Genomic DNA, 26,811 nt, shown 5'->3' with positions numbered 1-26,811 from the left:
ATCTCTGATTCTCCGTGACGGAGCCGGCGATACTTTGAGGGCCTGTGTGCTTAGGGAGCTATCACCAGGATACACCGCGATTGTGTTCGATGCTGACTCATCTAATGTCCGTCTTAGAAGGACAAACTTCGGCGGCGGCGCAACTCTAACTAGAGAGAGCCCATCACATCGGCACCCAGGTCGCCGGCGTAGTCTGTGCAGGAACACCAAGGTTCTAAACTATGACACAGTGAGACCGAATATTAGTTGAGCCGTCGATCTTTTCTAGGGTGTCACAGACATAGATGCAGTAAGACCGAATGTTAGGTAAGCTATCGATCCTTTCTAGGTGTGAACGGTCTGTAGGTACTGTATTCCAGCTACCCAATCCAGATGCTATTTACAGTCGAGATGAAGAGAAGAAGAGGAAGTGGGCGGCCATCCCGCTTTGTTTGGGTTGGCGCACGGCGCACGGTGCACGGGCTGCTGGGGGAAGGAGTGATAGAAGGAAGGAAGCGACTAGGCCAGCGGCCTAGTCATGTGACTTAGGGCTCAGCCCATTACAATACGAGCTTACAGCCGATCCACTAATACGAGCTTACAGCTGTCAGATATTCAGTCTCATCTGGAATACTGATGAAATAGGTAATAATAGTGATGATATTGATGATTAATTGTGTTGTGGTTCTGTCTACGGTTGTGGGCATACCTTGGGGGTGCCAAGCCTTCCTCTGATCCGATTGGCTCTCACAGATGCCGGGTCGCGCTAGTCTAACCCAGCGTCTGTACGCTCTTCTCTTCAACAGTGCTATTATCTGACAACAGCCAATCCACCAACACGAGCTTACAGGTTCCACTCGCTTGAAGGTTCCACTCGCTTATCACCTACGTTAAGCCCTAAGCCCTAAGCCCACTCTTTAGCCCAGCAGTTAGAGTCTCCAGTGGCCCCATGATTGTTACAGGTTTCCCTGAAGCGACAGTTGTTGAAGGACAAAATCGCTCCTCCAGCTGCTCCAGCATGGATAGCCGCGGCAGCGCAGTAGTGACGGCCGTCATCAAACACGTCATAATTTCCACTGAAGTTGGCACATGCTTTCTGGGTAGCGTCATCGTTGAAACTGCCATCGCTGTTTTGGCAAAGACAATTATCATAGACGGCGCAAGCCATACTCAAGGCAGGAAGTAAGGTAAAGAGGGTGGCGGCAGTCTGAATGCATATTAGACTAGTTATTTAAAGTAAACTATAAACTTTTTCTACTTACTAGGAACTTCATGATGATAAGGATACAGGTCGTTGCTTGAACTGTAATGCTCTGGCAGATAGAATTCGCAATAGAGGAAGGTCTAAGAAAGGAGTAGTCTGATAGTAGGTATAGAATCTTATCTTTATGCGAAGGTAGCTATTATTTATATGTAAGGAACGCTCCTAGCGTGCATAATAGCTTCTTTCTCTAGCTCTCTAGTACTAACCTAAGCTAGCTAACGCTAGTAAGCACAGAAGGCAACAATCAAATCAAATAATAGCTCAAATCTAGGCGCTAACCCAACAGGGTAAGAGTTAAGCCTTTATAGGAAGCCGTTAAACCTAAAGCGGTAATCAAACAAATCAAATATTGAATCCTAAGCCCCACTTATTTGATTGTTGCCTTCTGTGCTAGTAAGCGTGTTAGGGTACTCTCGCCCGAGCGCCTTCTCTCGTGTTAGATCGCCTAGGGATTACCGCCGTCCTCGTGTTGGGGTACTCTCGCCCGAGCGCCTTCTCTCGTGTTGGATCGCCTAGGGATTACCGCCGTCCTCGTGTTGGGGTACTCTCGCCCGAGCGCCTTCTCTCGTGTTGGATCGCCTAGGGATTACCGCCGTCCTCGTGTTGGGGTACTCTCGCCCGAGCGCCTTCTCTCGTGTTAGATCACCTAGGGATACACAGACTTTCGGCGCTACCTCGTTGAGCTGTTAGACTTACGAATTGTATCTCTTCATCGTCACAGGTATATATTGCCTCTATTCCATTAGCTTTTTGTTTGGCACATCAGTCAACAAAATACATTAGAACTTCCTTCCATCTCCGAACAAACAAATACGCACATTATCGCTACTCCTTCACCTTATAATGAAGGTATAACTACCATATCTCATCTTCCTTTATTTTTACTTAGCTAATAATAACTAGGTTCCTACTCTTGCTATCCTTGCCGTCGCGCCGGCCATGGTCAATGCCTGCGCTGGGTACCGTTATTGCCGCTGTGGTAATATCGACGACACTAAAACCGTATCTGTCTGCCAAAACTGGTTCAGCGGCAAAACCTCGGTAGAGACCTTCGAAGACGGGCACAAATACTGCAAGATCGATGGATTTTTTACCACTGGGCTCAATAATTGCGATTTCAAGCTTGCCTGCAGTAATGGCTTCGACTCTGATTGCTGGGTAAATATCGGTCACTGATTTACATAAACAATTCCTTAGGTCTAGGAGACATGGGTTTAGTGTAACGCTGTTATAATAATGCCAAGCTTCAGACCCATTCCGGAACGGGATTGGAGGGAGTATTTGTGTCAGATTGAGATGGATTATCAAAGATGGGTGAATAATGATGAATTATTGATCGTATTGCTTGATCTGATCTGAGTTGTTCTTGTGTCTGCCCTGATCCACGCTGATCCAAAGGGGTTGGATTAGATGGATCGCGGTGGATCTCCGCGCTGACTAATCTGACTGATCCATAGAATCCGGGTGCTCCGATCCACACCCGGATTCTGTCCACCACCCAAGATATGCCCATATTCTGACAATCTGCCGCCCACTCCTCAGTCCGTTGTCCTAGGGTCGGACCTGACTCGGACCCGACCTGGACAGGTATATAGGGAGACACTTCCTGTAGCTAGTTCTGTAGACTTTTGATATCCTTTTGTATAAGGCCTATAGGTGTCTATTCGAATCAAGGCTCGTTTGATGTCCCACGCACTCCTATATGCCTCTGAGTGACACTACCGCCGATACTGATCCAAGTAGTCTTGCCTGCGCCGTTACAAATGTGATGGGCTAGAGCCCTTTGGCTATATCCTTGGTGAGACCTCGGTGCATTGCCATAGCACTTAGGATAGCGGGGAGCTTATTTATCCGAACGCCGCGTGGATATAAGCCCTCTAGTAGATAGATCTGTAGTTCTCCATTAAATACAACTTCAGTAAACCTATGCAATTGCTCCCTAAGCGTAGCCCCTTACAAATTAGACTTATTAGAGGGTAGTAGTGATGCCGTAGGGGCGGGTCATCACAACGCAGTATAGTAACAATACTATAGATAATTAATAGAGGCGTCGTATCTAACGTAAAGAATATAGTTAAGTATAGTACGTATATAATAAATATACGCGAATAAGTAAGTAGCATTTAAGCGTATACTAAACTTATTTAAGTAGACTCTCTAAGTAATATAACCTATTCCATAAGCAAGCTGGTCACACAAGGAAGCTAGTCAGCCGAATTTACTAAGAAAAACCCTGAGTTCACCTACATATAACTTTTTCCCTACTAAATAGAATCCTCTAATTTTTCTTATAGCTCAGCTACATCTATATGAAGATTTTAGTTCTAGAGTTTTAAAGCTAACCTATTCTACAAGCAAGCTGGCCACATAAGTAAGCTGGCCACTGTAACAGGCTGAGCCTATTACATGCGCTACGCTGTGTGCGTAGCTGTCGTCATGCGATTCCTTCGAGATACATCTATAGGTTTCTGTCATCATCCATCTAATTCTACTTCGGCCCATCTTCGGTCCGCTCCTGTATTTATGTACAGCTAGCATCCTTTTGTAGCTCTTTGTCAAATCCACTCTGTTACAAGGCATCTCTCAGACTCCGCAACAATCAATCGATTGACATGATTGATTCCTATATAGGTTAAAGAATTACTTCATTAGGCAGCCTTTAACCTAGATAGGAATCAATCATGCCGATCCGATTGATTGTTGCGGAGTCTGGCATCTCTTGATCAGTCATCTGTGTATCGTCATCGATACGGCAGCTGGGGTCTAGCCCCTTACAGAGAGACTGCAATCTATGTATATGCTACAAACCACAAACACCACAGCATCTACTTCTAGATTGCAAACAGTACAAAACACATCGAAATACACTCAAAGAAGCAATACCACACAGACCCATCACCCTCCCACTTCTCCTCCAAACAAAGACAGGCATCAAAGTGTTACGATTGCAAGGAGGAGGACAAGCAACAACGGCAGGACAACGTTGAAGGCGGGGCACAGCGGGTAAGCTTGTGCCGCGCAGTCACGTGACCTGCCCTCCAACCTTGGCATGACCGCCACGGAGGGCACGACCTCCACGGAGGGTGCGACCTCCATGGAGGGAAAGGCCACAATGGAGGGCACGCTTATTATATAACAGTAGGCAATGAGCCCTTACGGTTCATTGTGTTCAACTTCGAAATCTAAGGATTAGTACTTGATTCTCAACTCCCCGTATATTACATCGATCTACCAATCGTGCTATACAACCTCGTGTCCATCGCATCACTCCATCCCCGAGAACCAACCCAAGATCATCTTCGGACGACCTTCACACTTTGAACACCCTCAAGATGAGTGACACCCCGATGAACACACCTAACGAAACTTCGTCAAGCCGCACCAAGGTGGCCAGACCCGATCTATTTCACGGCGATCGACACAAGCTCGAAGACTGGATTCTCCAGTTCGATCTCTTCTTCAGGTTTGAAGATGAGAAGGTCGACCCTACTGATCGTGGACTGCTCATGGCAAGTTACATGCGAGGAACTGCCGCCACCTGGATCAAGCCTTACCTCAACAAATACATGGACGACAACGATGACGACGACGATATTGAACGAATGTTTGAAGACCACCCAACCTTCAAAGACAAGCTTAGACAGCAATTCGGAGTCATCAACGAAGAATCCAAGGCAGATCGTGCAATCCAACAGCTCAAACAAACCCAATCAGTCGCCGACTACGCCAGTGTCTTCCAGGGACACGCCCTGAAGACCGACTGGGACGACAAGGCATTAAGGGTTATGTACAGACAAGGACTCAAGGAAAGAGTCAAAGAAGAGCTTATGCGAAGCGGCGTCGCAATCAACAACCTACAGGATCTCATCCGAGAATCAATTCGTATCGACAACGCACTCTACGAATTGCAGCAGGAAATCCGACCGGTTAGAGCCAACCAGTCAGTGCAACGCACAAAGGGACGATTCTTCAAGAAGAAACCAGGATATCGGACGACACCCGGAGGTGTTGTACCCTCCGCCGGTAACAACTGGCATGCACAGTCCGCAACAATCAATTAAGTGGGTCCTAGAAGGTTCAGATTGGATTGATTGATTACCGCTTTAAGCCTAGTAGTTACCTATAGGAGTTTAAGCCCTACCTAGATAGGTAAGTGGGTCTAGGAGAGTGACCGGATTGAATTGATTGTTGCGGAGTCTACTGGCATGACCCTGATGCAATGCAACTGGACAACATCAACAAAGGCAAGAGTTTCGGAAGGAATGACAAGAAGAAGCCATATAACAAGAAGGAGATCACTTGTTATAATTGTGACAAGAAAGGTCACATGGCTAGGGACTGCCACAGCAAGAACAAAGTGGTTAGACAACTCAACGTTATCCACAAAGCAGTACCCACTGAGCGACACGAGACATGGAATGTCATATCCAAACCAACCATCGAAATCAACACGCAGGAAAGCGTTTTGGGATTGGATAACCTCACACTCGTGGAATCAGACTCAGAAGAAGAGCCCACTTCGGAGTACGATATGCTCGAAGATGAGTCCAAGAACTTAGAGGCTACGGAAATCGACCAGACCAAATTCGGCAAGATGGCCACATTCGAAGAAGTCAACAGGCCATCCACACCTTATGTACAGGAAGAAGAGTTCTACAAGCTCGCAGGACAGATCAACCAGCTACTACGACACCTCAACAAGGCTGATATCGAGTACGCCTACGAGGAACCTAGCATCATGGCTGCTATGCGACAGGACTTCTACCGATTGTCACTAGAAGTACAACGAAACAAGGAAAACGTTTCAACCGAAATATTGGAGTTCCTACCAACAACATGGGAACTAAGCTGGATCGAAGACGCAATCCGATCATGGGAAGAACCAACGTTGCCAATCTCGGAAGAAGAGAAGCAAGAGATCTACGACGAACTCTGCCAGACCAGGAACGATTGGAAGACCTTCCAACACGGCCACAAGCAGAGTTGCTATCAGTCAGTTCAGTCAGTCCGGAGCTCTCTGGACTGACTGAACTGACGTCCTGAGGTCACTGAACTGGACTGGACTGACTGCCAAGACTTTTCAATTAAACTAAAACTGACTGACTGAACTGACGTCGCCGCGGCCTGCGGACTGACTGGACTGCACAGATGTCAATGAGCAAGCTGAGCGAGCTCAGCCAATTGGCTTGCTCAGCCAATTGAGCGGAGGCCAGCAGCTCGCTCGGCTCGCTCGGATTGGCTGAAACAGGGCTGTCAGCTCGCTCGGCTTGATGGGCTCAGTCCCGATTAGGAAAGTTATATAGAAACCTTGGTGTTGAGTTTCTCAGCTAATATCCCACTTATGTACACCGTATTTCGCGTCCATCTCCTCATCGCTGATAGCCTCCTTTACAGGCACCTCACCACTGCCAAATCCAGCTCTTATCCATCGTCGATCGCACTGTATTGCTGCTAGAAGTTGCGGAGAAATGCTGCGCCGACGGGGCTCGAGGAGGTCACCCAGCTCGCTGAATAAGCGCTCACACTCACAGCTTGAGCCTGGGATTGATAGCATGTCGATAGCAAATTTGCTAAGGCTGGGGTAGCGATCGCGGAGTCCTACCCAGTATTTTATAGGGTCGACGCCCTCGCTAGCGATCGGTTCGCTGCGTTTCCAAGCCTCATATTCATCCTCCTCGTTCTCCGTAAGCCCTGCAGGCTCAATAAAGCTGTTGATAGCGTCGTCTATATCATTGTGCCTGACTTTGGGGCGTAAGCGCGGCTTCGGTAAGCTTTTGTACTCCGCCCACAAATGTTGAAACTTGCGGTTGCTGCTCTCTAGCCAATCAGGCTTATCCGCCCACGCTGCGTCAAGGTAGCTTTTGTAGCGAGGATGAAGGATTGTAGCAGCATAGTAAGCTGGCGAGAGGTCGAGCTTGTTGTAGTACTCGCGGGCTTTAACTAGGGCAGCGCGGAGGTTGATAGCAAGGTGGTCTTCGGGTGACTCTGTATGCTCATCGTGAATGACGTCTTCATAGCTTTGCAAGCGGTCCTCATAGACTCCAAGTAAGTATTCAAATACTGGAATAACCTCAGCGATTGCTCCAAAAGCACCGCTTTTGCCGCGGCCTTCAAGCCGTTTTGTAGCTTGTTTCAGTGGCCTGAGCACATCAATATACTCAGCAATCACCTGCCAGTCATGGGCATTGATCCCATCAGACCTCATCCAATCCGACGCTGCAGGCAGCTTGTTGTTACGACTTCGGGCGTACGCGTCTTCAGTTTCAATCTTCTGAATATGGTAGTTGGCGTACCCATTAACCGCTAATTGCAACTCAACAGCGCGCTCAAAACACGAAACGTAAGAGTTCCAGCGAGTAACAACTGGCTTGACGGGCTCCTTGATTTTGTGCTGTTCTGTTGGCGCGTTGACAGGCTGGTCCCTAATAGCGAGCTTCTGATACTTCTCAAAAAGAGCGTACTGTTGTGGTGTTTTGATGTAGTTGATAACCGCGAGAAGCACTCCTAATGGTCCATCGCCTCGCCAAGTAGCCATGTTCTCAGCTTCGTTCACGCGCTCAGTCTCCTCGTTGTCGTAGGACTCTTTCTCCTCACCCCAGAGTAGCATCTGGCCAATGAGATTAAGCGTATGAGGACCGCAGCGAAGGCGACGCTCGGTAGCGCTGAAGCCCATCTGCAAGGCGAGAGTGTTGATCGTGGTGTTGTTGTTATGTGCGTTGTCGAGGACGAAGTAACCGAGCTTGCCCACAGTGATTTCGAACTGCTTGAATATTGCCATCACGACCTCAGCCATGGCCTCGCCGGTGTGGGCACCTGTCAGTTGTGGGAGCGCAATAGGCAAGTCCCTGAGCTCGCCAGAGCTATCAACGTAGTGGGCGACGATACCTAAGTAACCGCGCTTGCCACCTTTTGTCGTCCATCCGTCAAAGCTTATATGGACTTTGCTCATTGATTCTGAAAGGCTTGCGACAACCTTTGGTAACAGGTAGTTGTACAGGCGTATAACGTATCGTGAGACGCTGTTATGAGATGCCCACAGGGCTCGTTCTGCCTCTACGCTAGCTAATTGTATCATATTGCGAAAAGACGATGATTCGAATTGTGAGAGTGGGAGGTTGTTTTCGACGAGCCAGGTGACGGCCGCAAGCCTAAACTCTTGTATATTGAAGTTGGTAAGCTCGTTGGCAACAGCCTGAGAGCAGCCCTTCTGAAGGGCGCGTTCGAGGAGAGTTTCTTTCCGAGGAGCGACGGTAGTGCGCTTACTTGGAGGCTTCAAGCCATGACCTTTCTTGTCTTCTCCGAGATGACGTGCTGGCGCTGATGGAGACTGCGAGACGTCATGTATGCCACGGCCAACAGTAGTGAACTTGTGCTTATAGCAATAGTGGCAGATCCACGTGACTTTTGCGACGTTGCTGCGCAAGGCGATGCGATAGCTATGGCTGTATACCCAGCTTGCTCGGTTCGAAAGTGATGTGGGCGGCTTGCAGTGCTTTGGGTAGCGACTCCAATTAAAGCCGTCGTATTTGTCCTCTACCCATACGAAACCCTCGTCGACAGCCTCGCTAGCTGCTCCTGAAGCTGCAACAGTGGCATGCTCGCTGCCCTCAGGTGGTGGGATGATTGTCTCTTCGGCGCGCGACTCTCGGAGGGTCGCTTCAAAATTTGGTGCTTGTGGCGCGGCGACGAGAGCTTGACGCGGCGACAGCGGTGGAGGAGGTGGAGATGGTGAGAATGGCCGAGTATCGACTAGCACAGGTTGGCTGGCAGTCCCGCGATGACGCGCTGCGACTCTAGGGCGCTTCGAAGTTGTCGCGATTTCTAGAGCATTAACGCGTGTTCTTTTTGCTGGCATTATAGCAACGGCGAGGTAGATAATAGCTGCAAATAGAGACGCGTTGATGGAGTATAGGTGAGTGTGGTGGGTGATAAGTAGTAAGTGAAGTGTCGCAGAAGGAGAATATTGTTGCCAGGCCGTTAGCCGGAAATTTAGTAGCTTATTTGCTAGAAATATAGCAAAAAAGAGTGTATTTTAGGTTATAACTAGGTTTCGAACTTACGCACTACACCTAAAAATCATCGTGAGATTGCCCCTCCACCAAGTCCTTCAGCCCCAAGTTTCCAACCGCCCCATCCAACCAAGCTAAGCAAGCTGACTGAGCGAGCGCCTATCCCTAAGCTCGCTCGGCTTGCAAGCGCGCACTGCGCGCTCAGCTCATTCGGCTTGGTCAAAACGTCCAAGCCGAGCGAGCTGAGCGAGCCGGCTCGCTCGTTGACAAGTATGCTGGACTGACTGAACTGAGTTACCTGACGTCGAACTGAGATAAATGCTCCTGTACTTTTGAGATTTCTTCCTCTGATAGTGTGCGCGCTAGCCCAGAAGCTGAGGTAGTTGTTGGCTGTATACCAAGCCTCTTCCAGCTCTTCAAGCTCTGCAAAGCTGAAATAAGCTCTGGCTTCATATGGAGTCTCCGGGTGCCTAACATGTCGCCAAGCTCGCTGAAAGTCCGCTCACAGTCTGCCGCTGCTGCTGGTATTGTTAGGACGTCAATAGCGAACTTTGAGAGTATAGGGAACTGCCCAGCAACTGACTCCCAGTATAGAAGCGGATTAAGAGACAGCCAATCCTCCTCAGCTAACGCTGGTTGCCGCTTCCATATCTCATACTCATCCTCAGCAAGGCTTGCCTCTAACTGCCGTGTGCTTTGCTCAATTGACGACTGTAGAAAAGCTGATCGCGACGTTGAAATCCCTAGCCGGGGCTTCTTACGCGGCGGCGTTACAGTGTGAGCTGAAGTGGCTGCAGAGTCCTTCCGCCCCTGCCACATACGCAGGAATGCCCGGTGGTTATTGTCAAGCCAGCCGTCGCGATAGTGGACACCGTCACGGGCAGTGACATGGGTGTCAGGCACCTTCCAGAGCGCTGAGAGGTGGTGTTTGTAGTGCGGGTGTAGTATTGTAGCAGTGTAGTAGACAGGCGCGTTATCGAATTTTGCGTAGTACTCAGCAAGCTTACAATGCGCAAGGTTAACGTTTGTAATAAGATGATCTTCAGGCGCATCTAGATCTTCGTAATTTACATCCTTAAGGCGGTCTTTGAGAGCCTCAAGCTGGTCAAGAAGCCACTCAAACGTTACTAGAACTTCCCATATAGCGCCGTGTCGGCCGTGTCGGCCGCGACCTTCAAGTAGCCGTGTAGCTTCGGCAAATGGCTCAAGGAGTCGAATGTATTCTGTTATTGTCGCCCAGTCCTTGCCGCTTAGACCCCCTTCGCGTATATATAACCGTGGCTGGGCAGCAGGGAGCTGCTCACGATTCTTCCGGCGTCGTGAGGTTGCTGTTGCAGCACTATGCTCCTCAAGTTTACACTCAATATAGCCATCGATAGGGCCGTGTAGCTCAGCTGCACGGACAAACGTGTTGAAATAGCTATTCCAGCGTGTCTTAACAGGCTTCACAAGCTGCCGGATAGACTCCGCAACAATCAATTCAATCCGGTCACTCTCCTAGACCCACTTACCTATCTAGGTAGGGCTTAAACTCCTATAGGTAACTACTAGGCTTAAAGCGGTAATCAATCAATCCAATCTGAACCTTCTAGGACCCACTTAATTGATTGTTGCGGACTGTGCTGCCGGATGTGGGGTGTAACACCTAGAGACTCTGCCTCCTCGCACTGTAGGCGCTCTAGTAGTTGTCGAGTTTGAGGCGTACAGATAGACGCAATCACGTCAAAGAGGACGCCAACAGGACCGTATTTGCGCCACTCATCCATGTACTTCTCCTCTTCCTCAAGGTGTGCGGCTTCATTCTCGTACGCGCTACGGTCTTTGCCCCAAATTACTAATTGTGCGCTTAGGTTGAGTATATGGCAGCAGCACCGCAGCCGCCGCTCGCTTGCGATAAAGCCAAACTCCTCTGCTAAGGACTCAACTGCAGTATCATTGTTACTTGCGTTGTCAAGCACAAAGTACCCAACCCTCGCGTTGTCAACGCCAAATAGCCGAAGTATTGTTGTTGCTGCAGCGGCAATATTATTGCCAGTGTGCGCCCCGTGTAGCTCAGGCAACCCAAGCAGGTGGTCAACTAGCTTGCCCTCGCTGTTAAGGTAATGTACGCAGAGGCCAGTAAAAGCATACTGCCCACCAGTTGAAGTCCAGTTGTCGAATGACACGTGTATAAGCGACCGGGCTTCGCGAAGGTAGTTGGCAACAGCTAGTATGTATGTATTGTACTCAGTAATAATATGATCGTGGAGCGTTTAGTGGCTACGCCAAAGGAGAGCTTCGGCTAGCGGGCTCACGGCCGCAATCATGGCTCGAAACTGCGGCGTTTCTATTACGCGAAGGCTCTGGTTGTCCGCGACTACCCAGTCCTTCAGCGCGTCCTGAAATCGAGAGGTTGAAAAGCTTGCTGCTATCTCGTTTGCTACCTCTTGCGATACTTCTATCCCTTTAGACCTCATAATATATACTTGGGACTTTGCGAGCGCGCCCATAATATTGCCCTCCCGGCTAGCAATTGGTACAGGTCCGTTAGGTCCGTGTGAGTGTCCAGGCTTGTTGCTTGAGAGGTGTCGGCCGGCGTTTGTAGTGCTGTCAGCCTCGTAGCAAGCCTCCTGCTTCCGTCGTTGATGGCAGTACCGGCAAAGCCAGTAGTTTTTCTTGTACTTGCGGTGCCAGACGGCCCAGCCGTGGCGGTAGATCCAGCTTTTTGGCCCACCGCGACTATTACGCTCAACCTGGCGCCGCTCAAGATACGGCACACGCTTAAAATCAAGCCCGTCGTAATTGTCGTCGTCGTCGTCGTCGCCGTCGTTGGGGAAGTCCGCCTGTACTGCCAAGGGCTCATCAGCCTGGGCCTCGCTCGCAGTATCGCCAACAGTAGGCGCGTTTGATAGCGATGGTAGAGGAGAATTGCGCTTGTCGCATTCTACAAGGCGGCGAAGGCCTGAATTAGAGGGAGTAGACATGAAGTACACCAAGAAGTATTATGGCAACAGTAGTCTAGCGTCGTGTGTATAGCAGACGCGACGCGACGCGACGCGAAAGGCTTACTAGGTGCGCACCGGGTAGCGCATTTCCGCAAACTCTAATTAGCTTAAAGCTAGATGCTTTAACTTATATAGGATTAGTGTCTTTATATCTAGGACTAGCGCGGCTTCGAAGCCGCACTAAATGTGGCTTTCACAACTCTAAAATACTGCTTTAAAAACAGCTAACGTCAGTCTAACGTCAGTCAGTTCAGTCAGTCTGGAGGCTTCTGAACTGACTGGACTGACGTCCAGCTGCCTCAAGAACTGACTGACTGAACTGAGTCTTGGCAGTCAGTTCAGTCAGTTCGAACTGAGTTACCTGACTGATAGCAAGTCTGGCCACAAGAGAAAGGCCAAGGACATCAGTAGATCAAAGGAATACGACTACTGGATGGACCCTAGGAACCCAGAACATGAGAAGTTATCATGGGTCACATGCATTCACGACCATTGCAGAGTACACTACTCGGATAAGTCCGGATCAGGATGGTTCCCAGAAGAAACCAAACGATCGTACCGCTGCAAGTGGCAATTCTTCGACTGCAAAAACGACCTATGCCCAATACACCTATGGGACAAAAGGGAAAAAACATACTTCCCAGGTCACGACAACCCCGAAGAAATTGATCAGATGCAAACAGTATGGCTAAAAGAATACGATGAAGGAGACGCTTGGGAATGTCAACCAGACTCCGCAACAATCAATCGATTGACATGATTGATTCCTATATAGGTTAAAGAATTACTTCATTAGGCAGCCTTTAACCTAGATAGGAATCAATCATGCCGATCCGATTGATTGTTGCGGAGTCTGATGTCAACAACCCAACTGGCAAACGTGCCTTAGCAAAGAATGCGACCTTCATGCGATAGCCAAAGGATTCCATGGATTTGGAAATCAGGCTTTTTTAGACCAGCGCCCGGCCCAGAACGGCCCGGCAAGGAGATTAACTCAGTAAACTCCTTAGACCTCATCAAGCTCCAGGTGAAGCTTGAAGGGAGGTGGATGAAGGCATTAGTAGATTCGGGATCACAAGCCAACTACGTTTCAGCGCACGCAGCGTCTTCAGCCGGACTGAAGCCACTACGGAAACAAGAAGCTTACCCACTACATGTGGCCAACGGAGAGCCAATGCCAGGTGAACAAGAGATCACCCATCAGAGATGTCAACAAGCAAGTCAAGCTGGCTTGATTCTTATCGATTGCAGATCACAGACCATTCTCTGGGACGTGCCACTGTGCACGAGCCTCTATATTGTCTGTGATCTGCAATCGATAAGAATCAAGCCAGCTTGACTTGCTTGTTGACATCTCTGTCACCCATGAGGTCAGACAAGTGACGCTCAACATCCAAGGACACCAAGAGAAGATAGACCTAGATGTCTTCGGACTAGCTACCCACGACATCATATTAGGACTTCCCTGGTTACGAGAACACAACCCACGGATCGACTGGAAGTCGAAGACGTTCTCATTTGAGTGCTGTGGAACGGACGCAACCACAAGCCAGCCTACGCATTGTCAGAGTACGATGGTAGATGAGAGGAAACTGAATAACATCGCAAAGAAAAAGCGAGCCTCGACAAAGGACGGCCTTAAGAAACAAGGGTCCGACTCAGCAGACGCCGGAACGGAGCCACCGGGTCGACAGACTAGAGTTTTGGAGAAACGCGCAACTCCTGAGATTCCCGAAGAATACAAAGAATTCGAACATCTATTCCGGGAAGTGGCAGATGAACAAGCATTGCCAAAGCACCAACCCTGGGACCTAGACTCCGCAACAATCAATTCAATCCGGTCACTCTCCTAGACCCACTTACCTATCTAGGTAGGGCTTAAACTCCTATAGGTAACTACTAGGCTTAAAGCGGTAATCAATCAATCCAATCTGAACCTTCTAGGACCCACTTAATTGATTGTTGCGGACTGTGCTGGGACCACAAGATTGTCCTACAGGAAGGAAAGAAACCGACTTTCGGCCCAATATACGGACTATCGGAAAAAGAATTGAGCACGTTACGCGACTACATCAAGACAAGTCTAGCAAAAAAATATATCCGACCATCGCAGTCACCAGCAGGATATCCAATCATGTTTGTCCCGAAGAAAGACGGAAAACTACGACTATGTGTAGACTATCGCAAGCTCAACGACATCACAATCAAGAATCGATACCCCTTACCGAACATTACAGAACTACGGGATCGATTATCTCGCGCAAAGATCTTTACAGCATTAGATCTTCGAGATGGATACCACCTGATTCGCATAGCGAAAGGTGAGGAGTGGAAAACGGCGTTCCGATCAAGATACGGACACTACGAATACACAGTTATGCCGTTTGGGCTCACGAATGCCCCAGCCACATTTCAGGAACTCATCAACAACGTGTTGAGAGCACATCTAGACATCTTTGTCATAGCTTACCTAGACGACATTCTCGTCTACTCCGAGACTTTAGAGGACCATGTTGAACATGTCAAGACGGTACTAAGGGCCCTTGAGCAGTTCAACCTCCGACTCAAACCAGAGAAGTGTGAATTTCACAAGACTAAGGTCAACTTCTTAGGCTATGTAGTAGGAGCGGACGGAGTACAAATGAGCGAAGAAAAGATTCAGGTTATCAAGGATTGGCCAACACCGACAACAGTTGTACAGATACAGTCCTTCTTAGGATTCTTGAACTTCAACCGACAGTTCATCAAGGACTTCTCAGACATCGCCATCCCTTTGACAAAACTCACAAGAAAGGACGTATCCTTTAAGTGGAGCAAGGAAGCAGAAAACGCATTCCAAACGCTTAAGAAAGCAAGCATAGAACCACCATGCTTTCGAATATTCCAAGCAGGACACCCATTACGCTTTGAGACCGACGCATCGGATCTCGCGCTAGGCGGATGCGCAAGTCAATTGCACGAAGGCAAATGGCACCCCATCGCCTACTACTCTCGCAAATTCTCAGGACCAGAAGAACGATACGACGTTCACGACAAGGAGCTACTAGCTATTGTCGCATGCTTACAACACTGGAGAGTATACGCAGAAAGCTGCTCGGAACTTACGATATACACAGATCACAAAAATCTAGTGAACTTTACGACCACCAAAGTACTCAACCGCAGACAAGTAAGATGGTCAGAACTACTCGGACAATACAAGTTCAAGATTGTGTATACACCAGGAAAAGAGAACGGCAGAGCAGACGCTCTCAGCCGAAGACCAGATATCGCAGGCACCAAGGAAGTCATCGACACCGCGATACTCAAGGTTAACAAGGACGGATCGCTAGGACCAACAAAAACGCTGAACGCCATCCTCCACATCGGAAACAATGTACCGGAAGAATTGCAAGAGGCAATTATTCAACAACACCACGACGACCCTGTACACGGTCACCCGGGCATTACCAGAACAATGGAACTCATCAGACGCAACTACGAGTTCCCAGGAATGAAGGAAAAGGTTACCTCATTCATCACAAAATGTCATGGATCAAACCCGCGACCTCTAGTAAGCGAGGTGGCCCGTGCGCCTTAAGCGAAGGCCACAGCCGAACACCAAAGTTCGACCCGCGCAGGTCTTCGAACCTGCACGCAATATCTCACTTAGTACTTAATACAGATACGGTCATCTCAACTATTGACGTCCCTCACACTATATTGCGTCTACCATACGGTACCTAGGACACGCGCGGAAAGTGACCGCACCGAAGAACTCAGCGCGCAATCAGTATTGCTCGTGACAGCAACCCCGCAACCCCGCGGCTGAGACGGCGACAACTCGTCCCCCATCTTCGGTCACAGACCCGCATCAGGATAGCTCGCGCGCCGCCAACTGGGACTTTGAGGCTCTGTTATACGACTGCGGAGTGGAACTCAATTGTCATTGGCCCTTGTACGCGCGCGATACAAGCTATTGTGCTGACAGCGGAAGGCGTGTTGTGCTAGAAGCCCATCATCGAAGGACGTTGCCAGTACCGCGTCGCGATTGAGAGTATCGCGATTGCACTGGAACGATTGCGACGGTATCGCATCACCTTGGTGACTGGTAGACGGTTTGGCTCACCGCTTTACTTCGAGCAAGGAGTCAGGAGTGTGACAGCAAATAATCAGCTGTGCTCCCCGCCCACATTTGACGCACTCTCTCACAATCATAACCACTCTCTTTCTCCACCTACATTAACCACACCCAACACCTTAAATGTTTAGAACTATCAACGCCATTAGCGACAACGTCTCTACCGGCGGCCGCCACCCCCGCCGATCTAGCGACATGCAGCCTCCTCCACAGCCCAGCGTGACTGACTTCCCTATTGGCCGCAAGAAGCGCAAAGACAAAGCGCCCGCGACCCCCGCAGCCAAGACTCCAGCCGCGAGCGACCTAAGGATACTGCATCCGACACCCAACAAACTATTAGCCAAGGCCCCGCTCCTAAGCATGAGCCTGTTCGTCGATCCGAACCAGGCCGTCGAAGCACCTTCGGCTACCCCGCACTTCCAGTTACAGAAGGAGACAGCCAAGAGCCCACAATGGTACCACACGACCCTGCCGACATCTACGATGTTATAGTTGGCAGTTGTCGACTCCAATCCCTCAGAAACAAGAACGTCTTGTCTGCCAAGATTACTCACTCTGAGTTCACGTTCATCACTATTGTACAAAACGAGACTGAGGATGAATTTGAGCTGTACCTAGGCCGAGAATCTCCCCTGGAAGAATTCCAAGTCCCCGTCTGCACTGACGACGACTTATTGGAGCTAGCCACTTCAAACACCGCGTTCCTGCGCTCTCTAGCTATTGAGCTCATGAAGTTCGCCGCTGCTTGCGCTCCTATCCTGGACGCGAACATCGATGCAATAACCAAGGAAGCTCACGAAGCCGCTGTTAACCGCTTACGCCTTCGCATCACTAAGGCTGAAGCTAAGCTTAGCTGGTACGAGAAGGAAGTCTCAAAGCTGACTGAGACTATTGAGACTACTAATGCTGAGTTGGAACACACCAACCGAGAGCGTAATGAGCTTAAGCTAGAGGTCGAGCGCTTTTATCGTCCTTCATCCTCCAAGACCGCCGGTTGCACTAACCCTACTCACCAAGACTGGTATGAGGACTGGAAACACGAAGAAGCGCAGTCCATTAAGTTCCACGGCCTGTACGAGGAGTTCTTCAGGAAGCACCAGGAAGAGCGCGCCCGCGCAGACCGCTATCACCAGCAGCGCGCAGAACGCGACGCCGACTACGAAGATGTGGTCGCCCAGAACTGCGCACTTGAAGAACAACTTGTCCAAGCTACTGAGAATACCCGCAAGCTAGAGACCTCTCTAACTCAGCAACAGCGTGAGTACAATGACGTTGTTGCGCGCCTTCAGCGATATGATCATAACTTCCGCCCGTACACCTTGCAGCGTCGCGAGGACCGCGGTCGTAACAGTCATCTATCTACTCAGCGCAACCGACGACACGAGTCACCTGAGCGCCGTACAGATCGCCGCACTGCATCACCTAACCCGTATCCTAGCCGACAAGCCACTCCTGTTGTTACTCGGCCTGCGCCTCGCCCTCGCGGCGACTCTCACTCAAGATCGCGCTCCCGCTCCCGCCGAGATCGCGCGAATCCGTTGAACCAAGATCCTCACCGATATATCCCTCCTCCATACAACGGCCAGCAATCAGTACAACAGGCAGCGTCCACAGTTGGAGGTCTAAGCCTTTCCTTTAAGCTCCCCGACATTGAAGTCTGGAAAGGCAACGATGATACCAAGAACTACGACAAGTGGCGTCGGTCAGCCATCCAGAAGTGCGAATCTCTGCCTGAAGACAAGCAATTGGCCTACTTGGAGATGAAGGTGGACGGCGCAGCATGGCAATATATTGACGATCTCAAGTTCGAACACTACTTGGACCTTCTTGAAGGACTGGACCCATACTACGCGCGCTCTACCTACGAGAAGGTCTCAGAAGCACAGTCGCAACTCGCTGATGGCTCTCTCAAGATGGGATCGTCTGAATCCTTTGCAGATTGGCGTGGGCGCTTTATGAGCGTGTGTCGCCTAGTGAAGCTTCCAGACAGCGCCATGATTGGCTACGCTCGCGCTTTCCTGCGACCTGGCCTCGCCGCCGCCGCCTCACACGCCTTTGACGATGAGCAAGAGAATGCTCTTGTCAAGTTCCTTGACGCCGCCCGCAAGTCTGATCTAACACAGAAACAGATTAATCAAGGCAAGACCGCTGCTGACAAACCTCGCACCAAGCCGCGCACGCGCTCCCCAAATGATCGTAATCCTGCACGAAAGGCTCGCTCTGGCCGAGGACAACATCGCGAAGCTACTACGACGCGCACAGAGTGGCAGAAGGACGCAATGGCTAAGGCTAAGGTCTGCTTCCGTTGTGGCGAGACTGGTCACCAGGCGCGCGATAAGAAGGGTTGCGCAATCTTAGACTGGGACCAAATCAAGCCTAAGCTTAGTAGTATGCATCTCTATGCTATGGGAGCGGACTTCGACGCCGAAGACGACGACTCTAATGCTTCCACTGAAGAGGAGCCTGAGTTGGACGACATGGGCGAGCCAGTTTCGGAAAACTAGACGCTCCTGATAACAGTCGCATTCAGGAGCTAGACTGGCGCAAGGACATACAACAGAACCGCGAGACGCGAGAAAACCATAACCGTCTCAAGGTCGCTGCCGCCAGGATACTATCTCCAGAAGTCGGAGATCAGGACAACTCACAAGACGTCCAAGACCACTACATCTCTGCGATCGCCGTTAAGGGCCATCTTCGATCTACTAAACAACTACGTTACGACTCCTACACCCTCACTTCTTCTAAGGAATGGAAAAAGACAACTACTCTTATCGACACAGGCGCTAGCGCTTCCTTTGTGAACAGGCGATGGGCTAAAGCCATGGGCCTGCCCATAATGTCTACCTCTTCACCTATCCAGCTTTCTCTCGCGGATGGGAAGGTTGTTGATACATTGAATGAAGCCGTGGAAATCCAAGTCAAACACGGCAGCCACTTATCACCAGTCGTGTGCTTCGTCGCTGACGTAGGAGACTTTGATCTTATCCTTGGTATGACTTGGCTGGAAGACCACGACCCCGGTCTCACCTTCTCACCGCGGAGCATGAAGTTCTCTTCTTCACATTGTACTTCATGTTGTCTCGACCACGGTCTCCCTGAGACAGTATACGGCGACGGCAAGACTCCATCACTTTCAGAATCTCGGCAAACCACGCCCGTGGGCGAGATCTGCATTATCACCGCCAAGGCCGCCTACCTCATGGCTGCGCACAACCCAGACGAAGCCATCTGGGTCGAACCACAAGACTGGGAGAAGCTTGCTGACCCTCCAGACGACAATAACGATTGCGATTTAGACTCCTTCAAACGCAACATCGCCCGCCTCGCCGCCGTCACACAAGAGGACTACGACCACTATATGAACAAGATGGAGAGTCCACATATGACGGAAGCGGAGATCCGCAAACTGGTGCCAGACTGGTTGTACAGCAAGATGCCAGACTTGTTCAGTCCTATACAAGCAGGGAAGTTGGCACCTCATCGCGAAGGCGTTGACCATGAGATTGACACCGACGGACGCATTCACAAGCCTAAGATCTATGGGCTCACACGAACGGAGACCAGGGCCATCAAGGCCTACATCGACGACATGCTCGGACGCGGATTCATCCGACCGTCCACATCTCCGTACGCGTCACCTGTCTTAGTTGTCAAGAAACCAGGTGGCGGACTTCGCATCTGCGTTGACTACCGTCAGCTCAACGCCATCACCAAGAAGAACCGCAACGCTCCACCCTCCATCAAGGAAACGCTGGCCCGCATGGCCAAGGTACGATGGATGACGATTGTCGACGTTGTGGCTGCATTCAACACTGTTCGGATCAAAGAAGGCGATGAAGAAAAGACAGCCTTTCTCACTCGGTATGGGCTATACGAATACGTTGTCATGCCCTTCGGCCTCTGCAATGCGCCTGGCACTTTCCAGACCTTTATCAATGAGACACTCCGCGAGTACCTTGACGATATCTGTACAGCTTACCTCGACGACGTCCTTATATACACCTGCGACGATGACGAGTCAGTTCATGAAGCCGACGTCATCAAGGTCCTCTCTAAGATACGCGACGCTGGCCTCCATCTTGATCCCACGAAGTGCAAATTCAAGGTCAAGAAAGTGAAGTACCTAGGCCTCATCCTCACTACAGAGGGCATCGAAATGGATCCAAAAAAGGTCTCCACTATACTAGACTGGCAAATACCGCGCTCAGTCAAAGACGTCCAGTCTTTCCTTGGTTTCGCCAACTTCTACCGTCGCTTCATCAAAGGCTTCTCCTACATCGCAAAAGCCTTGACAGAACTCACGCGCAAGGATGGCGAAGGCAAGGACCAGAGACATCAGTTCCCGCTCATCGCTGATAGCAAAGCTATACAAGCTTTCCATCGACTTAAGGACGCCTTTAAGACTGCAGGAGTCCTTGCACACTTCGATCCTGACCTAGAGACTTGGTTGGAAACCGATGCCTCAGATTTCGTTACTGCAGCTATCCTCTCTCAGAAGGACGCGACAGGAGTCCTCCGCCCAGTTGCTTTCCTATCGCACAAGATGAACCCTGCGGAATGCAATTATGAGATATACGACAAGGAACTCCTAGCTATTGTCAACGCCTTTGAGCAATGGCGCTTTGAGCTGTCTGGTACTGATGATCCTATTATGGTGTTGTCTGACCATCAAGCCCTTCAGACCTTTATGACCACAAAGCGCCTCAACAGACGCCAAGCCCGTTGGGCGGAATTCATGGCAGAGTTCAACTTCATTATCAAGTACAGGCCAGGCAAGCAGGGCACGAAGCCAGACGCTTTGACAAGGCGTCCTGGCGACCTACCCGAGTCACCCGACGACATCCGCCGTCGGCATCAACTCCAGGTAGTCATCAAGCCTGACCAAGTCGATCCTGAAGCGCGCGTCTGCACCATCAACATCGCCAAGGATGGAGGTTCTCGCCATGCAGTCTACCTCGCAAATCTCATCACACAGCGCACCCTTCCTGACTCTATCCCCGCAGTCGCGCAAATGCTGTATCAACTTAGCGAGGAAGACAACATCTCTGAACGGTACGCCGTCCTCGCCGCACTGCCTGGCATCGAGCCTGAGGGGGAGAAAACGGCGTCTCCCATGACCTCACGAGCAAAAGATCGCTCTGTGCAGCCGATAACGTTACAATCTCGCCTATTACAACGCCAATCGCCGCAACTAGTGCGCCCGCGATACCAAACGAGACGCCCGCCGCAATTAATGTGCCCGCGCCACCGAACAACGAGCTGACTATTGATGCTCTGCTTGACAATATCAAGGCAGCATACAAGGATGATAAGGTGTTGCAGGCGATCGTCAAAGCCAAGAAGGACGGCCTACGACGCCTGCCGTTCAAACTCATACATGGAGAAGAGCACCTCAGGCTGGAACTTGGCGATTGCGAGATCACCGACGAACTACTCTATGTGCGCAACAAGGTCTACGTCCCCGCCGGCGCCGTTCGCACCCAAGTTATTGAACAAGCCCACAAGAGCGTCTGCGGTGGCCACAGCGGCAAACATGAGTTATACTCCAAGCTGTCGCGATGGTATTACTGGCCTAGGATGACCACGGACGTCGCGCAATATGTACGCGCGTGTCTGACTTGCAAGAGGAGCAAAGCATACCGAGAAGGCAAGCATGGGCTGCTGCATCCGCTACCAATCCCCAGCAAATACTGGTCCAGCATCTCTATAGACTTCATCACTCACCTGCCGCCCTGCAGGCATAACGGTCAAACGTTCACTGACATCCTCGTGGTAGTCGACCGACTCACCAAGAAGAAGAAGTTCATCCCAATGGCTAGTATGACCACCGACGCCCTTGTGGTAGCCTTTATCGAATACATCTGGCGAGAAGAGGGCTTTCCTGAGGAGATTATCTCAGACCGTGGAGCGCAGTTTGTCTCTTACTTTTGGAAGCGACTATGCCAGCGTCTGGGTGTACGCCCGAAGTTCTCGACCGCTCACCATCCCCAGACTGACGGACAAACCGAGAACGCGAACTCCTACCTCAAGCAATACCTACGCGCCTATGTCAACTACGAGCAGGATAACTGGGCGCTTTTTCTGCCAATAGCTGAATTCGAAGCCAACTCCAGCACCAGCAGCACAACTGGCAAGTCGCCTTTCTTCGCGACTAAAGGATACAACCCACGGAGTGGCATTGAACCCCCTGCGCCAGCGCCAGGCGCTGCGACCTTGACTGCGCCTGCGCAACAAGAACGTCTCAACGCTGACGCTTTCGCGGATCGCATGAAAACGCTGCAGGACGAGCTGCGAGCTTCAATGCAATGGGCGCAAGCAAAACAAGCAGAATACGCCAATGAAGGAAGGCTACCCGCACCAGCTTTCAAAGTCGGCGACCAAGTGATGCTGGACACTCGCAACCTACGGACGAAAAGACCCTCCGCGTCATTAGACCTAAAGAACCGCGGTCCCTTTACTATCGTTCGCGCCATCAACAACACCGCATACGAGCTAGATCTTCCCGCTAACATGAAGCGCATCCACAATGTCTTCCACCCATGGCTCTTACACTTGGTTGACGACAACCCACTTACTGGACAAACACAAGATCCTGAGGTCCCTGCGGAGTTCGACCCAGAAGTGGAAGACGACACTGAATACACTGTCGAAGCAATCGAAGACTGCCGCATTAATAAGAAGCTTAAGGATCCTGCCGCCCGCGGTCGCAAGGGCAAGACTACCCAAGGCCTGCTCCAATACTTGGTACGATGGGCAAACTATCCCGACGGCCCCGACAATCCTTCATGGGAACCATACATGAACCTCGCGGACTCCGCTGACACTGTGACGCGCTATCACCTTGATCACCCAAACAAGCCGCCTATGCACAGGAAGTTTAAGTCTCTCACAGGCAAACAAGATATGCTGGTTATGCGACTTCACGCTCTTAGTCGTGTCTAGCCAGTGGTGACAACAGCAGACAAGACCAACAATAAGACTGGGATAATATAGTTGTGCTTGCTATAATCGAGGGCGTCGATAAGTTGTGCTAGAAATAGGACTTATAGACGCTGTGCTCGTGGCAAGGACTAGACTGTCAAAGTTACTATTGTTAAGACAAGATGCTAAGGTCACCACGCCACGATGATGATCCATAATTACTGTGCACAGACAACGGGAATAGAATGTAGTAATGGAATGGACACTGCAAGCGACACGCTTGGTATGCAGCAGTTTTGCGATATAGGTATCTCCTTTGTATACAATTTTAGGCAAAAAAAAAAAAAAAAAAAAAAAAAAAGGCAGTTCGAGCGTTGGAACTTGCTCTCTTTTTTGGGGGGTAGTGTCATGGATCAAACCCGCGACCTCTAGTAAGCGAGGTGGCCCGTGCGCTTTAAGCGAAGGCCACAGCCGAACACCAAAGTTCGACCCGCGCAGGTCTTCGAACCTGCACGCAATATCTCACTTAGTACTTAATACAGATACGGTCATCTCAACTATTGACGTCCCTCACAGTAGATCCCCAAGGTATAGATAGCCTATAGAGCGATTTTAAGCACACGTATATACAGTCGGGTGACAAAAAGAAAGAGACTTTTTAAAAGTTAACTTTTTCTAAGCTCTATATCTAAAGAACTCGACTAGCTAGACTAATACATTTTAGTTTTTTTATAAAGTTAAGAACCTTTTTGTTTGGTAAAGTTACTATAAATATACTTAGTAGGCAAAATAAAGCTAATCTAAGGCAGTAAAAGTAGAGTTCAAAAAGAGCTAGAAGAGAGTTAGGTATAACTTTTTACTGAGCGTATGAAAATTTCTAAAAAAAGTTCCTAAGATATCAGCTTATATAAGCATTACATAAGCAAATCTCTTTCTAAGCTTTCTTATCTAGTTAATTTCAAAAACGAAGAATAAAGAAAAGTACGCTAAAAAATTACGCTAGAATTACGTAATAATCTACTAGTGTTATTCTATATATCTTTCTCTTTCTACTTCCAAATTTTCTTATCTCTATTATCTCTCTATGTCTCGAGAGCTTTCTAAATTCGAAAAAGAAGTTTATACTCTATCTTTGCAAAAAAATCTACTAGTACTATTAGTACTATACTAGAAAAGCCTAATAAGTCTATATATTGTTGAGAAAGAATGACTCTCTCAGTCATGGCATGTAAGTGTGTCAATTGCTAACTATACAAAGCTCGGCTAATATAGAGCGGTGTGGGTCATGTGACTTAGCGTCCTCGTGACAGGTGACCGGAATATTCTCAACACTCCCCCATAAGCCGATCAGCTGTACCCACTACTTTGTATAGGTCTTGCAGTCGAAGCTTCTTCTCCCTTTATATGCTTCCACTGAACGCCTTGCATGCACTTTCCAACACTCCCCCAGAAGTGCCTTGTCAACAAGAATGAAACCTCCCTGTCACCCTATAGTGGCCGTTACGTTGCGAGTCCCTCAAGTAAAGTGAGGTATCGGCCGAGTGAAGAGTTGAGGAAAGAAGGTCGAGAAAGAAGGTCGAGAGAGAAGGTCGAGAAAGAAGGTCGAGAGAATTTTCGCGTTTGAAAATCAAGGTAGAATCGATATCACCAACATACCGACTCTCCCTCGACTCCTACGTGAGAGTCAGCGCTCCCTCAGCTTGGTACTCCCAGTACTCTAGCTGTGTACGCTCTCCTCTGTCCCAGCGCTCCCCCAGCTTGGTACTCCCAGTACTCTAGCTGTGTACGCTCTCCTCTATCCTAGCGCTCCCCTAGCTTAGTACTCCCAGTACTCTAGCTATGTACGCTCTCCTCTCTTGTTGTCCCCGCTCCGTTCCTCCGCTCCTGCCTCCTTGTCTGTGTCCTATTCAGGGCTCCAGACCCTAACACCCTTATTCTCCCCCATCGTTATATAAGCCTTTGCTTCTTTGCGTTTATTTAACGAAATCCTTTGGAAAGAAGATAAAAATCGATCGAGAAATCGGGTGGGGGTAGGTGGGTAGCGTTCGAGAGAGTAAAAAAACTTCGAGCACCGTCAAACGGTAGGTTTTCGAGTTTAAGGAATTGAAAGTAGCTGTTGTGATGGTTTTGGGCCGTTGCCCCGCACAGGCCACCTGCCAGATGCCTTAGCGTTGTTTTGATGTTCGCGCACGAGCCACCTGTTTGGTGGCCCATGCACACCCCCACTTAGATATATTCCGCGCAGAGCTTCTTACAAGCTAAGGCATCTGGCAGGTGGCCTGTGCGGGGCAACGGCCCAAAACCATCACAGCTGTCGAACTGTAGCTACTAGTTTAAAAAGAAGGTCTCGAAAGGTTACTATCGATAGGCAGGCAATTCGAGTTGTTTTCGGAAGAATCGATGGTTACCGTCGGTAGGTAGGTATTCGAATCGTTGTCAAAAGGTTGGTTGAAAAGGGATAGAGCAACCATTGCTCTCTTCGACTCGCGCGTCGGAATTGGGTATAACTCGCCCAAGGTATCTTCGAGACGCTCCCAGCTTCTCCGGACGATAGTCCATTTTTCTTCGGACTTAATACCCTTCGCGGTAGCCAGGGCGACGGCCCAGTGTCTTCAGGACTTAATACCCTTCGCGGCAGCCAGGGCGACGACCCAGTGTCTTAGAATATAGAAGGCGACGACCTCCTGGGTTGTTCTGGCGTAGACACGCATATACCAGCTTGCTGCCCATATCGAAGAAACGACACTCCGGACACTCACAATGCACACGCAAGCGCGTAAGCCGGGCTCATAACCTGTTGAGAAAGAATGACTCTCTCAGTCATGGCATGTAAGTGTGTCAATTGCTAACTATACAAAGCTCGGCTAATATAGAGCGGTGTGGGTCATGTGACTTAGCGTCCTCGTGACAGGTGACCGGAATATTCTCAACATATATAATACTTTACAACGTATTAAGAAGAAGAAAAGTCCTATTCTACCGCTTTCTACGCCTAAACTAGGCCGCCCTACTAAGGTCTCTAAACGAACTACTCGAGTAGTTAATAGAGACCTAGAAAGAAGTCCTAAGAAGACAAATAGGCGTATTCTAGTAGAGAATAATCTAGATTTCTCTACTAGAAGCCTACAACGCTTATTGAAAGCAGAGAAATACTCAAAATCTCTAGCTAGAAAGAAGCAGCTTTTAAACGCAGAAAAAGCTACTAACCGCAGAAATTACGCTAAGTGTTACGGATCCATAGACTCGCTCGGCCCATGGCCCCCATATCGATAAGATCCTTATCTTATCGGACTAGCGCCTTGGCGCCCACAGCATAAGTTCGGGCTCACAACGTAGATAGCTCGATAGCTTGTATCTTGTCAAATCCAATCTTTCTTGATCGATCCCTCACATTATACAAGCTCCCTTTCAAGACGGGCCCTGGAAGCTCGTTCGCGAATTGTATTTTCTTGTCGCTGCGAGCGACACGCCAACGACAGAAACACTTACGCGACGAGGATCGCATTGACTATACGTACCGCCGCAGAAGAG

General features: G+C 49.6%; 10 protein-coding genes across 10 annotated transcripts; 7 read left to right on the top strand and 3 right to left on the bottom strand.

Moving 5' to 3' along the window:
• Positions 1 to 883: 883 nt before the first annotated feature.
• On the bottom strand, positions 884 to 1,253 carry PtrM4_113140 (uncharacterized protein; the record flags this gene model as incomplete). Its single annotated transcript, XM_066108057.1, has 2 exons — positions 884 to 1,186; positions 1,242 to 1,253. 2 exons carry the CDS (start codon positions 1,251 to 1,253, stop codon positions 884 to 886), a joined length of 315 nt encoding a protein of 104 aa, XP_065961242.1.
• Positions 1,254 to 2,086: 833 nt separating this feature from the next.
• PtrM4_113130 (uncharacterized protein) lies at positions 2,087 to 2,419 on the top strand (the record flags this gene model as incomplete). The annotated part of the gene is made up of 2 exons (XM_066108056.1): positions 2,087 to 2,092; positions 2,147 to 2,419. The coding sequence occupies 2 exons, from the start codon at positions 2,087 to 2,089 to the stop codon at positions 2,417 to 2,419; spliced, it is 279 nt and encodes a 92-aa protein (XP_065961241.1).
• Positions 2,420 to 4,575: 2,156 nt separating this feature from the next.
• On the top strand, positions 4,576 to 5,304 carry PtrM4_113120 (uncharacterized protein; the record flags this gene model as incomplete). The annotated part of the gene is made up of 2 exons (XM_066108055.1): positions 4,576 to 4,756; positions 4,856 to 5,304. The coding sequence occupies 2 exons, from the start codon at positions 4,576 to 4,578 to the stop codon at positions 5,302 to 5,304; spliced, it is 630 nt and encodes a 209-aa protein (XP_065961240.1).
• A 158-nt stretch (positions 5,305 to 5,462) lies between these two features.
• Positions 5,463 to 6,021, top strand: PtrM4_113110 (uncharacterized protein; the record flags this gene model as incomplete). Its single annotated transcript, XM_066108054.1, has 2 exons — positions 5,463 to 5,956; positions 6,000 to 6,021. 2 exons carry the CDS (start codon positions 5,463 to 5,465, stop codon positions 6,019 to 6,021), a joined length of 516 nt encoding a protein of 171 aa, XP_065961239.1.
• Positions 6,022 to 6,566: 545 nt separating this feature from the next.
• Positions 6,567 to 9,098, bottom strand: PtrM4_113100 (Dimer-Tnp-hAT domain containing protein; the record flags this gene model as incomplete). Its single annotated transcript, XM_066108053.1, has 1 exon — positions 6,567 to 9,098. One exon carries the CDS (start codon positions 9,096 to 9,098, stop codon positions 6,567 to 6,569), a length of 2,532 nt encoding a protein of 843 aa, XP_065961238.1.
• Positions 9,099 to 9,546: 448 nt separating this feature from the next.
• Positions 9,547 to 12,215, bottom strand: PtrM4_113090 (Dimer-Tnp-hAT domain containing protein; the record flags this gene model as incomplete). The annotated part of the gene is made up of 4 exons (XM_066108052.1): positions 9,547 to 10,716; positions 10,848 to 11,458; positions 11,516 to 11,984; positions 12,081 to 12,215. The coding sequence occupies 4 exons, from the start codon at positions 12,213 to 12,215 to the stop codon at positions 9,547 to 9,549; spliced, it is 2,385 nt and encodes a 794-aa protein (XP_065961237.1).
• Positions 12,216 to 13,131: 916 nt separating this feature from the next.
• On the top strand, positions 13,132 to 14,089 carry PtrM4_113080 (uncharacterized protein; the record flags this gene model as incomplete). The annotated part of the gene is made up of 2 exons (XM_066108051.1): positions 13,132 to 13,517; positions 13,567 to 14,089. 2 exons carry the CDS (start codon positions 13,132 to 13,134, stop codon positions 14,087 to 14,089), a joined length of 909 nt encoding a protein of 302 aa, XP_065961236.1.
• Positions 14,090 to 14,370: 281 nt separating this feature from the next.
• Positions 14,371 to 15,816, top strand: PtrM4_113070 (uncharacterized protein; the record flags this gene model as incomplete). The annotated part of the gene is made up of 1 exon (XM_066108050.1): positions 14,371 to 15,816. The coding sequence occupies one exon, from the start codon at positions 14,371 to 14,373 to the stop codon at positions 15,814 to 15,816; it is 1,446 nt and encodes a 481-aa protein (XP_065961235.1).
• Positions 15,817 to 16,479: 663 nt separating this feature from the next.
• PtrM4_113060 (PRP38-assoc domain containing protein) lies at positions 16,480 to 22,514 on the top strand (the record flags this gene model as incomplete). The annotated part of the gene is made up of 5 exons (XM_066108049.1): positions 16,480 to 16,811; positions 16,856 to 18,823; positions 18,877 to 21,411; positions 21,492 to 22,407; positions 22,473 to 22,514. 5 exons carry the CDS (start codon positions 16,480 to 16,482, stop codon positions 22,512 to 22,514), a joined length of 5,793 nt encoding a protein of 1,930 aa, XP_065961234.1.
• A 112-nt stretch (positions 22,515 to 22,626) lies between these two features.
• Positions 22,627 to 23,301, top strand: PtrM4_113050 (Chromo domain containing protein; the record flags this gene model as incomplete). The annotated part of the gene is made up of 1 exon (XM_066108048.1): positions 22,627 to 23,301. The coding sequence occupies one exon, from the start codon at positions 22,627 to 22,629 to the stop codon at positions 23,299 to 23,301; it is 675 nt and encodes a 224-aa protein (XP_065961233.1).
• Between the last annotated feature and the right edge of the window lie 3,510 nt (positions 23,302 to 26,811).

Source organism: Pyrenophora tritici-repentis, chromosome 6 (assembly GCF_003171515.1).
Source record: "Pyrenophora tritici-repentis strain M4 chromosome 6, whole genome shotgun sequence".
NCBI lineage: Eukaryota > Fungi > Ascomycota > Dothideomycetes > Pleosporales > Pleosporaceae > Pyrenophora > Pyrenophora tritici-repentis.
The sequence above is the reverse complement of the archived record's forward strand: the minus strand, read 5'-3'. Positions and strand labels throughout refer to the sequence as shown.